Raw genomic sequence first — 16620 nt, 5'->3', positions numbered from 1 at the left:
TTACAGTTGAACTCAATGATCTTAGGGACTTTTCTAATCTCAAAGATTCTGGAATTTTATTCCATGGAAATGCTGATTCACTTTGCCCACACTGCTTAGGCAGAGCTCTGTACAACACAAAGATGTTTTTGCAATTCTCCTCTCTCCATTTTCCTTTTTTCCCTTCTCCAGAGACATGAGGCAGTGTTACAGCCAGGTTGGTACCTGGCAGATTTTTACATTGACCTATCATTTCACACCAGGGAAAAACACCTGTATTTCAATCACTATTTAAAGAAAACCTGTAGTTCATTTTAAATTAACAGCAACCCACCATGAAGGCATCACTGAGCTGAAAATAGCACCATATTTATTGATCCACATGGCTGCAAGGTGCACTTCAGAAATTATATTCCACCTGCTGCCAAGTCCCTAAGCAGAGGTGTTTTCCTTTAAAGAAGCTATAGAAAGACCCTCTAAATAAATCAAAGCTGCTGTCCAGCTAGTCCGGAGCACACAGGACTCTCCTTGTTTGAAAGATAATAAAAAATGACCCCACAGGGTACATTTTAGAGGAGTGGAGAGTGCAGTTCAGCTCCTGAGCTGTTGTACTTTGGTGCTGTGGAGGTGTGTGAGGATGACAGACGAGCCAAGGATTTCTCTGTGCACAGACAGGCACAGCACAGCTCTGTGGCTTTATTTGCATTACATGTGCTGATGGAGATGTAGCACACAGGATTATCCCTCACTCCTCAGGCCCTGCTTCGCTGGGTGAAGAGGCGGAACAGAAATAAATAACTGTGCAGAAATAACTCTGCCAGAAGGAGGAGTCACTCTCTTGATGCTGCACCACCAGTTAGTGGTACAAAAAAGAAAAATATTTCGCTTTGAGTTTTGCTTCTTTCAGCAAGCCAAGCCTCCTCCAGACAGCAGGGCAGAGCTGGGATAAATTCTTCTCTCTGTGGCCTAAATCTGATTTAGTGACTGCCTTTAACTGAATGGAGCAGCTTTATCAGGCTGCACCCCTGATTGATTTCCCTCACCTACCCTCACTGAGCTCCAGAGTTCACCTGGAATGGAGACACACACACAGAAAGGGAAGAACCAACACACAAAAAGGAGCTGCCAGACTGAGCCTGGAGGAGGCTTCCATGCCAAGGGAATGTCTATTGCTGTTAGCAGGGCAGGCAGGAAAAAGGTTCTGGGCTCAGAACAAATTAGGAGAGGTCTAGACAAAGTTAGGAGAGGTCTTAGAGCAAAGTAGAAAAGGTTGGGACTCACTGAGCACAACAGGTGATTTGTGATGCACGTTTTACACACAGTTGATAGAAAGAAAAACCCTCTCCTTTCTCACAGTTTGCATTTCATTTTACATCAGCAGATCCCAAAGCCCCCCAGGAAGCATCAGAATCTTCACTTTGCATGAGGATAAGCAGCTGGCTCAGGATTACAAATTCAGCTGGGGTAGGAACTGTCCCTGTCAAGGTCTCAATCCAGGGGCAAATCCAGGGCCTTCCATCCTGAGCTGCTTCCCAGAAAATTCAGACTTCAGGCTGGAAAGTTCCCAACTGCACATTCATACCAAGCATCAACACAGCCAAAAATAAGCTCGAAATTTCATAGGAAAGGTCAAGATGGCACATCCAGGACTTCTGCTCCCCAAAGAGCCCATTTCATTGCTCTGGATTGCTCTGGCCCCAGCCACAGCTTGTGAGCACAGAATTAAAAGGCAAAACTATGGGGGGTAAAGGGAGAAGGAGAACCCATTGCCTCATCAGAGTTCCAAAATTATTTAGATTAACTCTGTGATTAAAAAAAAAAAAAAAAAAAGAAAATTATTGCAGATCTTTATTCAAACCAGCTTTACTGCTCTGAATGCCAAAACAAGTCCACCAGAAATACTGTGACAAATAAAGCTCATTAGGGAGGAGATAGAACAGGCCAGACACAGGCAGACAAAAACTGGCTCTAAAATCAATCCACTCCACCATCAGCTCTCTTGTAGCATCTGCTTCAGGGAAAAGGAACCCTTTAACACTTACTACAGAATAATCTGGGGGAAAACATTTTCTTGCTGGCTTTTCCTCATTTACTGTTCCCCTTCTGGAGCCCTTGTATGTGTGCTCCTTTCTGAAGCAGCTCTGCCTGGTTTTGTTTTCCCTGTCTGAGCCTTGCTGAACTCCAGATTTCAAACCCTTCCATGTCAGTGAGTTCCACAAGGAAGTTTTCTAAGCTCCCCCAAATACACACAATTTTACAGTGCCACTTCATGGTTTAACAAACTGCTGTTCTCCCCATTTATGTTATTGACCTAAAAACTAGCAACAGAACCTAAACCTGGAACCGAAACTGAGTGATACACAAAGCTGTTCTACATGAAATTGCTCACAATCCCAAACCTGTCAGATTTAATGTTGCATTTTTGCCTTTCTGCCCCTCCCTTTCTCCCCACATTTCTACAAAAATATTGCTCTTTTGTTAAAGAACATTAGTGAAGCTGCCAGGCTGCTCAAAGCTTTATCTGTCTCAGTAATCCAGTTGGATCCCATCCCTGGTGAGGAGAGAATGTTCCAGGTGCACACATGAAATATTTGGTCACAATAAAAACAGAATTTCATTTTAAAAATAAACATAAATTTTGTCAAGGTCCCCAAATGGCAGACATCAACAAATAACCAGTGAGAAACAATCTCTGATGATTCAAAGTGAAAAACAACAATTTTGGGATGCTTTTGCAGGAAAATGGGAATTCATCTCCTACCTGTCAATGATCACAGGGTCAGATGGAGTCTCATTTCTGTTGCCACAGCTTTTCTTCTCACAGCACCGACTGGAGAGGGAAAGAAAAGCAAAATTAAAGAACCAGTGGGACAGTTGAGAGCAAAGAGCCAGCTCAAAGTCTGTCAGAAAACCTTCAGCACTCCATATATGCCTGGAAGGGTAAAAATTCTGCTTTCCAGAAGGGAAAATTAAAGGGATTGGGTGCCTAAGTCCTGGCTGGTTCAAGCTGGAGTTTAGCACTTAGCTCCCTGTAATCTATTCTGAATTACCCAGCCAAAAATGAACAGCAATATGGCCACACTTGAGACTGAGGTGATATTCATAGAGGTCTAATAAGTGATTAACAGATGTCATAATGTCATTACAGGCAGAACCAAATGGGTTATGTGGGGTTAAAAGTCCATCAAAAGGTGTTAGAACTGACTATAAGCAACCTAATGGTTTGGTCTATTCCAATAATATTTTTTATATTACTGTATTTTTTTTTATTATTAAATATCTAAGTTTTATATGGTTACTGAAAACTTCAGCACTCCATGAAAAGCCAGAAACTGAACATATTTAGATCCTACAAAGGATCTGAAGAGATGTTTTCCAGGTTGGCTTTTCAATCCCTTTGCAATTGCTTCAGTGATAAACCCTTAAGACTAAGTATTAATTTATACACATTCAGTGGTAATATTAATTATAATAAATAATACTAAAATTTTTAAAATCAATAGACAGCATTCTATCATATCATTATTTCCATTGATATAATCACTGACATGGGTGATGCTCCTGCACACACAGTGGCTGAGTACCAGGAGTTAAACAGACTTTAAAAACAGTCCTTGCTCTGAAATCCTCACTTTTAATCATCTGAAGCAACAGAGAAGATTTAAGCTGTTTTCATGCTCAGGTTTTTTGTTCCAGTCAAAGCCAACATGGGACAGGGTGGATGGACATACCCAAAAGTTTCAAAAGTCTTTATCAGAAGTCCCACATCCCTCAAAAGTCACCAGATCAGATGCCTTTCTAGAAGATATTTTCCAAATTTTGCAGAGGTTTCTGTTCAAATTTACACACATGGGATGAAGGAATTTTGGTGGGTTTTTGTACAGGGGTGCTGAATACATCTGCAAAATTCTCAAGCATTCTGAGTATCAGAGCTTCCCAATTGGGGAGCAATTCCAAGCATAATAAGATTTTTTTTTAAGTAAATAAATAAATACTAAAATAAGAAATAAATAAAATACTTTAATTCATTAAAGGCAGAATAAAATATTAAAGTGGGGATTTTTTTCTTTATATGCCTAATATTTAATTATAAATGCCTAAAATGAGCATTTAGACAAAAAACCCTCTTTCAGCTATGAAAAATCCCAACATTTCCTCCAGTTTCCAGGAAGTTCCTGCTCTGGGGCTGGAATTGCCCATCCACATGATCTGGAAGGAACAGATCTATTTGAATAACAGCTCTAACTGTTTCAACATTCCTACATTCCCCTTGCCTCAAACCTGCACTTATTCATCGATGCTACTCCTTTTAAAATAAAAGGATACACTAAATATTTAAAAATCCCTGGGGCAGTCCCTGTAGCTGCTGTAAATTGTCATGGCTCCATCGACTTCAGTGCAGCTCTGGTAATTCACACCAGCACAGAACATCACCCTCCCTCCCTCTCCCAACTTTATTTTAAGTGCATCTTTTATGGATTTCACTGCCTAATCAGAGTTTAGAAAGAATGGAGTATTTTTTATACCAGGAGCCAAGATGGGAATGCTTTCTAAAGGAGAAAATTATAATAACCCCCCCCCGAAAAAGCAGAAAATCCTCTCAAAGGAACATCAGTTTGGGATGTACTTTGACATGTCCAGTACAGCAACACATGGAAAAATAACATTTGGAATAAAATCTTTGCTGCTTTACAGGCCATTATAATAAAGCAAAAAATAAATTTCTGTAGTGATTCAAGGGATGGTGGCACTTCTTGACAGAGCATTTTAGGATGAATTCTGTGAGACTGAGCACAATGTGGCTGGGTTCAGAGGCAAGTGCATCTTGTTTTATTTCTATATCCACTGTTATTGCAGTTCTGAACTTTGTGTTTGTAATATTCAAATATTTTCCCTCTAAAACTGTGGCTTGCAGCCGAAGTTCTCCAAATAATTCACTGATATCTACATGCCTATCACAGTTGGGGAAAGATCTTTGTAAGTGATAGACTTTTTCCACTTTGACCGTGGTATTTTCTGAGCCCAAATATATGAAAAAAAAATCTTGATGAGGGAGAAGAGCCACTTCCAGTGAAGGAATTACTGTTTGCACATAAATCAGAGTGGGACTGAGGATGTCTCAGCCCAACATTATAGCAAAAATACCCTTAAATCTTTAAATCCCCATTTCCAAGAGTTTCACCCCATATCCAAGCAGTAGCATTTCCACTTGGTTGGTTTCACAAGTGCTGTCTGTAACAGAATTGACTGGTTCCAATTTCAGTCCAAGCCAAAACCCCCAAACGCTGGTGGTCCACGATCAAGCCTTCAATATTCTCTTCAAGCAAATTATTGGCATGACTTCACCAACATTTACATTTCTGCTACAGTGTTGGGCTGGGAACACACTTTTAGAGATGCTCATTTGCTTAAGACAAGAATATCAAGGCTTAAGATGATTTTCCATATCTTTTGTTGTAATATTTTCTCCTCTAGTGAGATTTACATGGTGAAAATGATGGTTTATGTTAAGAATGGTCCAGACAAAACTAAAACCAAACCCAGGAAGTTCCCAGGGAACAACCCCAGCCCTACAAACTGAGCACCCCAGAAACCCCGTGCCAAAGCCAAACTTCCATCCTTTCCCCTCCTCGCACTTGACTAAAATGGTTTTAAAATTCATCCCTCAACTTCCCTCCCCTCACCCCAACACAAAAAAAAAAAAAAAAAATTAAAAAAAAAATCTGTCTCTAATTTCAAACTCAAATAAGCTCACAGCATGGTGGCCTTTGTTTTGTTTTCTTCTGCCCAACTCCTCCCTGCAATTGCATAACAAAAGTGTCTAAATTCACACCATCTGGCCGATAAAGACACGGGCCCCAGTGGCCGCCTGGCCCAGCTGATTAGAGCTCCCATCTAGTCTGAGCCTTGTGGCGAAAGTCACAGCTGTGGGGCTCACTCCACTCAATACAACTCTGTTATTAGCCAGCTGTAGACCCTGAGACTACTTCTGTTCGAATTATAATACCTTTTAACCCTCTGAGCATTGAGGGCGTAGGGGGTTGCTGGCAGCAGCATAACAACGAGTTTCCTCTTAGTGGATAATTGGAAGAAAAGGAAGAAGATGGGGGGGGGGAGTTATTCCAGGAGAGGAAAGTGTTTTACCTTGATTTCCAGCCCTCAGGATGTTTGATTCCACACAAACACACCTAATAGGAACTGTTCCTATTAGGCCATAAGAAGCAAATGGAAAAAAAATTCAGATTGGAAATGAATAAATGGAGGCTCGCACTGGAAGCCCTGAAAGCACTAATTATTGAGAGCTGGACTTTCAATGGCTGTGACAGATTGGTGCAGCCGTATCAATATTTAGACAACTTTCCTGCTAAGCAGGCATCTGTCACCGTCTGAGGGAGAGACGGGCACTTTCCGAGGAGCTCATCTCCACACAGCAAAAAATATCTTCATGTGTGGTTATGTACAGAAAAATCCCCCCTAAAAAACCCTACCTTCAACTAGGGAGGACTGGAAGAGGAGCAGAAAGACAGACAGACCCTTCTTGTTTTCCTTTTCAGAAGCAGTAGGCATCAATTTCGACAGCAGAGTGGGTACAGTGCATTAAAATTTTATGTACTGTTCTTAATGCAAACTAAACTAGAGGCTTTAAAAATTGATGCTGCCACTTAAGCAGCACACAATGAGGAAGATTTGATTATTGTACTTAAAAGAAATAAAATAAAATGTCAAGTTTAACTAGAGTTGGAGCCATTCCCCTGGCATTATTCAAAGTGATGTGTGTAATGCCTCTTCAGAATACACAGCGTCCTGCTCAGAGATACTTCAGGAAAACACGACATTTAAAATCAAATGTCTTCATTAGGTTACAGAGTGCTTTTGATTCCCTTCACTAATCTGTGTTTTACATGGGAAGGACGTCCCTGAGTTGTAATTCTTCCTTGGTTAATCTATCAAGCAGCAGAGCTGAGAATAATCAGAATAATAGCTGAGATTTGTGCAATGCTACCTTAAATCAAGCACAGCGGAGGTTCACTGGAGCTCAGAAATATCAAAGTTGAGCAGAGCATTTGATACCATAAAGGCAGGGAGAGGAAGCAGGGGGAAAGCCCAAATTAATTTTAAATCAAACATGTCCATTTGGATGAGAAGGTGCTGAAATACTTGAACTTCCAAATCAGAACTGCGCTCTGTGCAGGGAGAGTGGAGACAAGAAATGGGCTCACTGCTCTTATGTTATCACAAACCACAACCCAATTGCACAAGAAATCAGACTTTTCTTCTCTAATTTTCACTGGTTATAGTGAAACCTTCCAATAGCATGGATGGATATATATATATATATATATACACATAATTATATACACAAGTTCTAAATGTGCCAGAAAGTCCCTTATACACCTTTGATCTTTGCCACTACATCACCAGACCCTTGTAAAGCCCACCCAGTGCAACCCTTGTATGTGATATACATTGTGTTTGGGCATAAATATGAAAATACTGGTCGAAAGCTAATTTACTTCATTAAGGAGAGCTACACTCAACAGAGAAATAATACATTTGTTTCATACTGAATACCTGATTCATATTCTGTTAAAAAGTAACAGAATTGTTGACATAATTAAGTACTGAAACTAAGACTTCCCCTTGATAAAAATTCTGTCCAAATAAGCTTCTCTCACTGCTACATTAACTTAAAAAGGGCACTTTAATTAAAAAAACAACAATCAGGTACCAAGCTGAGCCATTAAAAGAAACAACATTGAGTCCACCAGCTTAACCCTCTCCCACTGATACAATAAATCACAAACTGCGTATAATAAAGGTCACGAATGGGTTTTGTCTCTTGTTTTATGAACGTTCTATGCACATTTTAGCACATTTTAATACAAGAACATTGACTGTTTGCATTATTATATGTATTGAAAAAAAATTTAATTACCCGAGAACAGGAAAAGTAATAAGTTACCATGGAAGCATGACATACATACATAAGGTACATGTAAGTTCAGACTTATACAAAAGTTATTAAAAACATCCTCAAGTCATTTCACCCTCTAATTTATAAATTTAAATGCTAAAAATAGTGTCCTTTTTTTTGTTTTAATTAAAAAGTAGAAGGCCCCTAAATATTGTTCACATGTAGAGAAAGGAAGGGTTTGAGGGTTTTTTCTTGTGGGGTAGAACTGCCCAAAATTAAAGAACATTAATGATGCCACTTTAATTGAGAAAATGAAAATATTTCACCAAAGGAAATTGCATTAAGAGCATCCTGCAGTTTCCAGGCAAAAATATATAAATTAAACTTCTCATTCTCATAAGGTGAGCAGAAATTTTATGAACAATAAGCATATAAAAGTCTTGATTTAAACAACACATGCAAAGGCCTACTTTAAACAAAAATAGTGCAGCTGTGGTTGCTGAATCTCCTTCAGGAAAAATTAATAGCAAAAAAATAGGAAACCTCCCCCAAATATCTGTTTTGAACCCAACAAGCATTACCCACATAAAGAGAAAGTCTTCCTACACAAAGACCCTCTCTGAGCCAGCAACAAAATAAACAAACAACAAAATCAAAATCTCCCTACTTAAAATTTCCTTGGAGAGGCTCTTCCAACATTTTGGGAAGCAAAGCTCACAAATGATGTGGTAATCAAGTCATCTTACCTGCACATGACTTCGTGGGTGAGCAACACTCTGCACATCTCGGGGTTCTTGTTCTGGCCTTCGTAAGTTATAGGCTACAAAAATTGAGAGAAGGGGTAAGCCAGGAACATCGGGGGTTATTTATTCCTTGGAATCTTCAGATGTGAGGGGAAGGGATTTTACCACTGCTCACCATCACCTGCAAATAAACATCTTCCCCTTTATGTGCAGGGAAAACAGCTTTACATAAATATTGCTACAAAGTGGATAAAAACCAACAGTCCACAGAGGGAAAAAAAAAGAGACTTAAGAGCACAATTTTCAATTACTCTCCAAAACAGGTCTGCAATACAGCTGAGCAAGAGACCAAAATGAAACAGAGAAGGAAAAACATGCAAGGAAATGTTGAGCAAACAGGAAAGATGAGGTGGGACAGGACAGCATGGCACAGATCAGCCCTGCTCACCTGCTTGGTGACAGAATCAATGAGCCTCACATAGAGATCCTGTTCTGTCCTGACACCTAGAGCGAGGGAGAACAGGGATAAATAACATTCCACAGGCATCTTGCCGTAAGAGCAGCAGAACCAGCCCAGCCAGTGCCGTATCGGACACCCTCGGCATCGCAGGTAGTTCTGTTTCCCAAGCCCATCTAAACTCCAGGGCCCATCCCTGAACTGAAGGGGCCTCATGCAAGGGAATTTCAGTATATTTTGGAAACCACAGCACCTACAGCCAGACCCTGCCTCGCTGCACAGCCCCCAGGAGGTGCCAGGGAAGGGCACTCACCATTGCTGTAGAGGAGCTGGAGTTTGTAGTGTGTGCCGTTGTTCGTCTTCTCGTTGCCTTGCTCCTGAAAGGGAATTTGAAAAAACGGGGGGGGAAAAATCCTTCCAGAACTTACACTTGGCACATTTAAAATGCAAGAGCTGATAATCATGATGGAAGTGACAACAAAGTTGATTAAAATTCCAAGAGGTGAATCCACTGATTGGGATGTATTAACCTTCCGAGTGACCCAGGACAAACTACAAAATATTCCTGACATCTTTTCCTGTAGGAGTTCAAGAACTTCTTTCCCTCTTTTATTTGCCATTATGCTCTCAACTTTTTCAAGGGAATACATTGAGAAGAATTTGTGCATTTCAAATAATTTAATATAAAGCAGATTGACACCAGGAAAACACAATGGCTTTTGATTTTACTGTGATCATTGCTTTTCAATAGTGTTACTTTGGCTCAAAATTGATATTTATTTCCTGAAGGTTGTGTTACAGGGATATTTCTTATGTCCTTTTTTAATATAATTTCCTGTAAAATAATTATTTATGATTCACAGTTCAAAAAAAATCTTGTTCATGGCTAAGAAAATAACTGAAAAAATGCAAAGTGGTCAAGACATGGAATTAAAATCCAAAAGCAAATGCTTTTCAAGTCCTGCCATTGACTTTGGAGCCTTAGGAAATACATATAACCACACTCAACAATAATCTGACATATTTACAGGTCAGATTCCACTTCTGTTTGGGTACTAATAAAACCTGGCAGATGTGGTAGGTAAAAAAAGCTAAGTGCATTTATCCCACATGAATTTTATTTATTTTAGTTTTAGTGGGTGAATGAAATTCATGATACAGAGCAGAAGCTTCCAACCCTTTTTAACTACAGCAGCACACACAGGGTTACAGCTCTACCACAGCACCTGAACCTTGACCAAACCATGGTTATATTTTTTTAGGGACAACAGGTATTAGAAGCTGGCAGCTCAGTGGGGGGAGAAGATCAAAATTGGAGAGGAAAAGAAGAAGAAGAAGAGTAAGGAGCCTTACTTTATCATTTTCTACAAAGTCCACAAAAGCTGTCCTCTCTATTTCCACGGGCTGCCCCTGTCTGTCGTAGAGAGCCAGAACAAAGTGAAAGAAATTGGATTTCCTCAAGTTGGAGGGTGGCTGCTTTTCAAAGTGGGCTCTGGACAAAGCTACTCCGCTGTGGAGGAAACACACGGGATGGGGTGAGGGGGGAGAGACAAAGACATTACCAGGTTGTGCAGCAGTAACGGCGAAACAACAACAGCAAAGGCAGAGCACGCCCGGACGGTCCCTGCCAGCGCCGGGCGGCAGCCGGGGCCGTGGGCACCGGAACCCCAATTTCGGCGTGGCCCCGCTCCCTGCATACCCCGGGACAGGCTGATTTACAGAGAGGGGTTAGTGCTAAAGGAAGCGAGTGTTTTCCTTCCTCCACTTCTTTCCCTGCCTGTCACCGCTCCTTGCTGGAATGCGGCAGGGTGGGAAGTGCTCTAACGTGTCAGAGGGTCTGGAAGTGCTCTTTGCACATCCTGGTCCTGGTCCCTTTTCCTGGAGGAGAAAACAAGCGACCCTAAAAATCTTTCCTACGGGCAGGATGTCAACTCGGGGACACCTCGTTTGGGTCAGAGACAACGACTTTCGAGCAGAGCAGCCACTTCCCTCGGCTGCGAAGTTTGACTTTAGTCACTGACTTGAACTGATTCCTATGAATTGAATCTCCGACTTAAACTGAAAGAATTTAGTCCCGGGTTAGCAAGCCCTTGAGAAAATCTTGTCCCTGACTGCAGAAAATGTTGTGATGTTTCCCACGCATTTCCCGGCTTCGAAAGATTCAAACGCTTCTGTTTACCCACGATATCCCTGAGTGCAGCTTTATTTCTTTGTCAAATTAGTTGTAGTTCCCTCTCCCTAAAGCCAATTTCTACTTACTGAGAAGAAAATAGGTGAGTATGAGCACCTCCAAATTACTTAATAGACAGATTAAGTCTATGTGCCAGACTAGTTAGGAGTTGGACAGCTTTGGGTTTTAGTCCCCAAAATAGATCCACGGCACTGGCAAAAGTATTTGACTCTTTCAGAGCACTACAGATGTTTCCCTGTGTTTTCCTTGCCAATGAGGTACGGTGTGAAATCACCACATCCGCCACAACTGCACCTAGCTTGGGGATTCCTCTCATTCTGCGTGTAAAAATTGGGATTTATTGGTTTGTTAGGAATATCTGGAAGAAAAACCTGGCGATGCCAGCAGGCAGCACAACACAGCTGCATCTCCACCGCTCCCGTGAATTGGAGTCTTGTCAGGAGCTGTTTCCTTTTACTTTCAGTTTCCTCGAGGATAAACCTCTTCCCCCTCAACCGTATTTATTAAACACTCTATCGACATTCATGAAACTCTGATAACTCCTCCCATGGTGCTTGGAAAACCTTGCTGCCAGATCAGGCCATGGGTGGGGGCATGGATGTACTATTTCTAAAACATCTGCTTCATCTGAAGTCCCCTCTGCTGTTTCATGCCTTTCACCTTGTCTCTAATACTAAATAAAATCCTGCTTACTCTCGGGGTTCCCAATTTAGTTTTGCCCGACGCTACTACTTTCTTAATTTTTTTTAAGTTATCCAGAGAGCAAGAGGGAAAAAAATTACCCCAAAGAGTTTTAATCATCTTACCCCTAACGGGAAGAGACAGGGATAACTGTCCTGTGCCGACTTGGCTGGGAAGAGAAAATAAAAAGGGGGCGTAAAAGGGTGATAACCCGCCCAAACAAGTAGAAAGCGAACAGCCAGGCCCCAATTTCGGGATGTTCAGAGCCATCTCAGCTCAGCAGAGACCTCTCGGACGCTCGGGCAGGTGCTCCAGGCGGGCAGGCACGGGATGGCCGCGGGGATCCGGGGTGCCGGTGCCCTCCCCTGCCCTGAAACCACGGCTGACGATTTCGGCAATGCCCACCGTGAATTAAGCAAAACAAGATGGGCCGGGGGAGCTCGGGTTTGACATCTGCATTTAAGTTAATTCTAACTCGGTCCCCTTCTGTTTGGCTGTCTGGCCGAGCAAGCAGGGAGAAGTACCCTGGATCGCTGGGAACAACCAATCCAGAGCCCCGCACATCTTCCTGGGGCAGAAAATAAAAGGGTGATCCCGTCTCGCTGTCATCTGAGCCCCGCACTGGGTTTTAGGACTCCTGATGCTCCCCGGTTTTGGAGCGCTGCTGCCTAGCTCTAGCTCCAACCTTCACTTTTTGCTGACTGGAGGAGACCGGGAGGAGGACAGAGAGGAAAAAAATAAATTTAATATCAAGTGCTAGCAACGGGGCATAATGAAAAGATTTGCTAAAAACAAACAAACAAACAAGCAAGGATAAAGTGGGAGAGAAATAGTCACGGTTACCTTTGTGCTGCTACGTTTGCATCCACAACCCCAACGTTTCTGACCCAGGACCTGACGGAATCCATCTCAGAACCTAGAGATTTATCTTTCAGAATTGGTCCTCTTCCTAAAGTATCTTGAATTCCAAACATTTAAAAAGTCTATGCAAACTAGCAACAGTTTCCTTTTGGGAGATAAGAGAGAAGGAAAAAAAAGAAAAACAAGACGACGCAGCCTTTGAATCTGACACACAAATCCCAGGAAAGTGAAGTTCAGCTTTAAAACCAACTTCTTCTGCTTTTTAACGTTTCGTGTTTTTAACGCCTTCAAACGGGGAAGAAAGTTTTTCCTCTTGCCAAGTAGAAGTTACGCTGATTCAGTCTCGCCTGGTATCATCATCCTTCACACGCAGACGAGGGAGCCGCATCCAGAAACCGATCGCCGCTAACGAGGATCACCTGTTCCTCAAACAGACAACGGGGAGAAGGATTGATTGCTGCCTAATCCAGGAAGAAGGAAGGAAGGAAGGAAGGAGGAAGGGGGAAAAGCCACGAGCCGTGGGGTAAATTGCAGAAGCGAGGCAGCCGCGGAGCTGGAGCGCGGCCGGTCCCGCCCGGCCCTTCCCGCGCGCCATCAATGGTTACACGGGCGGCGCGGGGGGCGGGGCCCAGGCCACATAAGGACATCTCATTTGCATCTCGCACCGCCATTGGCCGAATGGCGAGGCCGCGCCCCGCCCCCGCGCGGCTCCGGGGTGGAGGGAGCGCGCCCGGGCAGGGGAAGCGCGGGGCTGTCGCGATGGGGCTTGTCGCGATGGGGCGCTGGGGATGGGTTATGGTCATAGCCCGGCAGCCCCACAGCGAGCGGTGCTGCCCCAGACCGTACAAACAGTGCCAAAGCAGCGGGACCGGGCTGGAAACAGCGCGCCCGCCGCACACCCTGGCACAGCTGGAGCACGGGCAGGGGAACCGCGAGTTTATCGTGATGGGTTTATCGCCACAGCCCGGCAGCTCCACACCAAACGGTGCTGCCCCAGACCGCACAAACTGCACTAAAGCTGCGGGACTGGGCTGCGAGGAGCACGCCCGCCGCCGGCCTCGCGGCTGCCGAATTCCGGGCAGGGGAGCAGCGGTTTATCATGACGGGCTATCGCGATAGGTTATGGCCAGGGACGGCAGCCTCACACCGAGCAGCGCTGCCCCAGACCGCACAGAGTGCGCTGAAAGCGTGGGGCCGGAGCGGGACGGAGCGCGCCCGTCCCGGGACAGGCGGAGTCGGGCACGGGAGCCGCGGCTTCATCGCGGGGTCCCGGCAGCCTCGCCCCGACCCGTCCCGCCCCAGAGCAGCCAAACTGCGCTGAAAGCAGCGAGCTCTGTCCGTCTGACCGCGCTGCGCTGGCACAGCCGCCGCACGGGCAGCGGCCGCTTCGCTCTCAGGCGCGGGATTTAAAATGAAAAATTGCCCAGAGGGAGAGAAATGGGTCTGGGGGAGGATGGAGGCAGAGGCTGCCTGCGGGGCAAGAGCCAGCCCAAGACTGCCAGGCACCCAGCAGACTCCAAAGTTACACCCTGAGAGCTGTCAGGTCTCACCTTAAAACTTTTTCTAACATCCCATGTAGGCAGCATTTCCCATTAAAGAAACCGGAGCTCTGCCCAGCCCGGCCCGCGGTGACCCGAGACCATACCTACGTCTGCATTTATTTTAGTTTATTTCTTAAAACTGCCCTGCCTTGGCGATATTTTCCTCCTGGCCCTTTTGTATTCTGATCTGTGTACAGATCTGCCTCTGAAATCTATATAGCACCAACGCGAAAACAGATTTCAAGACAATGAATGCAAATCTGTGCTCAGAGACCATCTGCCAGATGAGGGAATCAGATGTTCGGTAGTTAAAGGCACAGCGCAAGGATTCAAGGATTTCCTTGACTCATTATGTGCAGGTCCTCTCTTTAACCTGCTTGATTTTTTTTTTTTTAACGGGATCGAAGTATAATTTCCATTTCCAAATAATTCGGAACTCCTTCCATCCACGTTCAGCCGCGATTCAAAATGCCACCTATTAAATGCAAGATTATTTTCACGGAGTTTTATACAGTTCTCTCCAAAAACAATCTCAAATTAAAATCTTCCCATGAAACTTTCATTGAAATGTATCCTTAATTCAGGCACGATTGAGGGCAAAGCCAGAACTCAGATTTATTCTGTCTACATAAGTGACAGACATGGTATTGGATGAACTAATACATCTCACCCAATCTTTGTTCAAGGAAATTCGCCGTGCTAACCCACCTCCCCAAATTGATAAATATGCAGGAAATGATTTTGCCAGGTTAGCAAAAGGCGAGGCTGGCGTTATTTTAACATTAGAGAAAAGCAACAGCAGTTTGAGGAGCTAGAGGGTGGAGGTTAATCTTTCAAGATATGATCTTAGCACCTCTGAGATGCATTTTCTCTGTATTAGAAAGCCCAAACAGGGCAAGATTTTTTTTTTAATACTTTAAAAAAGTGAAAAACCAGAGCATGTAAGATAAATATATCGGCGATGATAAGGCATATTATAGCGGGGCTTTTTTACCGTCTCGCAATAGGCGTGGGTACATATCCTCGAATAAAAGCCCCCTCTTCGTACTAAGATAATTTCTGGCAATACCGCTCCGACCGTTCCTACGTTTGTTCCTAAACCCTAGGCAGGGGCGAAAGGGGAGGGGGCGGAATTCCCTCTCGCCGCAACCTTGGCCGATGCGCTCCCAAGGAGAGAACGCTCCCTGATAACCCGAGCCCATGTCCCCTGGAGATAAAGCCGAGCCTATCCCCGCAAGGTCGGGTCCAACCCGGCCGCTCTGTGAGCCCCAGGCCGGCGGCTGCAGCCCCGCGAACAAAGGGGGCTCGTGTGCCGTGGCCCCGGGGGACCCCGCTCGCAGGGATTCGTGCGGGTCAGAGGCCACCAGCGCAGGTCAGGGAGAAGCGCTCCCTTCGCCCCAAACAGCTGCCGCCAGAATTCGGCACTCGGGGCACAGATGCGGGAGCATCGTCCCCTCCCGGCCCCGCGGGAGCTGCGGCCGTGGGCTGCCCCCTCCCCACGATCGCGGGGGGCCTGGGCAAGGGCGGGGGAGCTGGCCCGCTCCAGGCAGGGGAAGCGCCTTCGGGGACAGAATTTGCTCCCCCAACCAAGTTTCTCGCCTTTAAGGTACGCTGCAAAGGCACAGGAGTCCTCGAATACTTCGGAAATTATAGACTGCTAACCTAGACTCCCCGTTTCAAGCCCAAACTGTAGTTAAACCAAGCGAAAAGCCCATCGCTCGGACTCTTTTGATACAAATTCACTCCGGAAAAAAAAAAAAAGAAAAAAAAAAAAGAAAAAAAAAAGAAAAGAAGCAGTGTTTATACCCGTGCGACCGCCGATAAATCTGGATTTCACTTTAGAGGTTTGCGCAGTTCGGCTCGGGGAGTCGGATCCACCGGCAGGTAAAGGGCACCGCGGAACTCCGGGAGGGAAAACAACCCCAAAAAACCCTCCAGCCCCCGGGAAAGCGCGGGGAGAGTCCAGCAGAGCATCTGCCGAGCCGCAAATACAATTGCGGCTACAAACGGGAGCCGAAGGTTTGGGAAGGGGCTCCGGAGCCAGAGGCGTCGGGAGCGGCTCCGACCCCGCGGCGCTGCGGGCGGAGGGAGAGGAAAGGGCTCCGGACCGGGCACTCCCCGCACCCCCGGGCTCGGGGGTCCCTCCCGGCCGCCCCCGAATTCCCACAGCTTTCCATCCAGCGGGGTTCATTCTGCCAAACGCTTCGGGCGATTTTCTTCTCGGACTAAAAGAGAAAGCGCAGGGTGGGGGG

General features: G+C 44.8%; 1 protein-coding gene across 6 annotated transcripts in view; it reads right to left on the bottom strand.

Annotated features, from left to right (window-relative positions):
* EBF2 (EBF transcription factor 2) overlaps nucleotides 1-12940 on the bottom strand; it is a 122392-nt gene extending 109452 nt beyond the window's left edge. For 5 of the 6 annotated variants that reach the window (XM_036396659.1, XM_036396662.1, XM_036396665.1 and 2 more), the window contains exons 1-6: nucleotides 12810-12940; nucleotides 10448-10604; nucleotides 9408-9471; nucleotides 9086-9141; nucleotides 8641-8714; nucleotides 2741-2809 (exon numbers count right to left, since the gene is read on the bottom strand). In XM_036396659.1, the coding sequence (XP_036252552.1) occupies nucleotides 2741-2809; nucleotides 8641-8714; nucleotides 9086-9141; nucleotides 9408-9471; nucleotides 10448-10604; nucleotides 12810-12940 (551 nt within the window). The remainder of the gene's footprint in view (nucleotides 1-2740; nucleotides 2810-8640; nucleotides 8715-9085; nucleotides 9142-9407; nucleotides 9472-10447; nucleotides 10605-12809) is intronic. The other variant, XM_036396664.1, reaches the window with a different exon arrangement.
* Between the last annotated feature and the right edge of the window lie 3680 nt (nucleotides 12941-16620).

The sequence above is a fragment of the Molothrus ater genome, chromosome 28 (genome assembly GCF_012460135.2).
Source record: "Molothrus ater isolate BHLD 08-10-18 breed brown headed cowbird chromosome 28, BPBGC_Mater_1.1, whole genome shotgun sequence".
Classification (NCBI taxonomy): domain Eukaryota; kingdom Metazoa; phylum Chordata; class Aves; order Passeriformes; family Icteridae; genus Molothrus; species Molothrus ater.
This window is presented reverse-complemented; position numbering and strand designations above follow the sequence as displayed.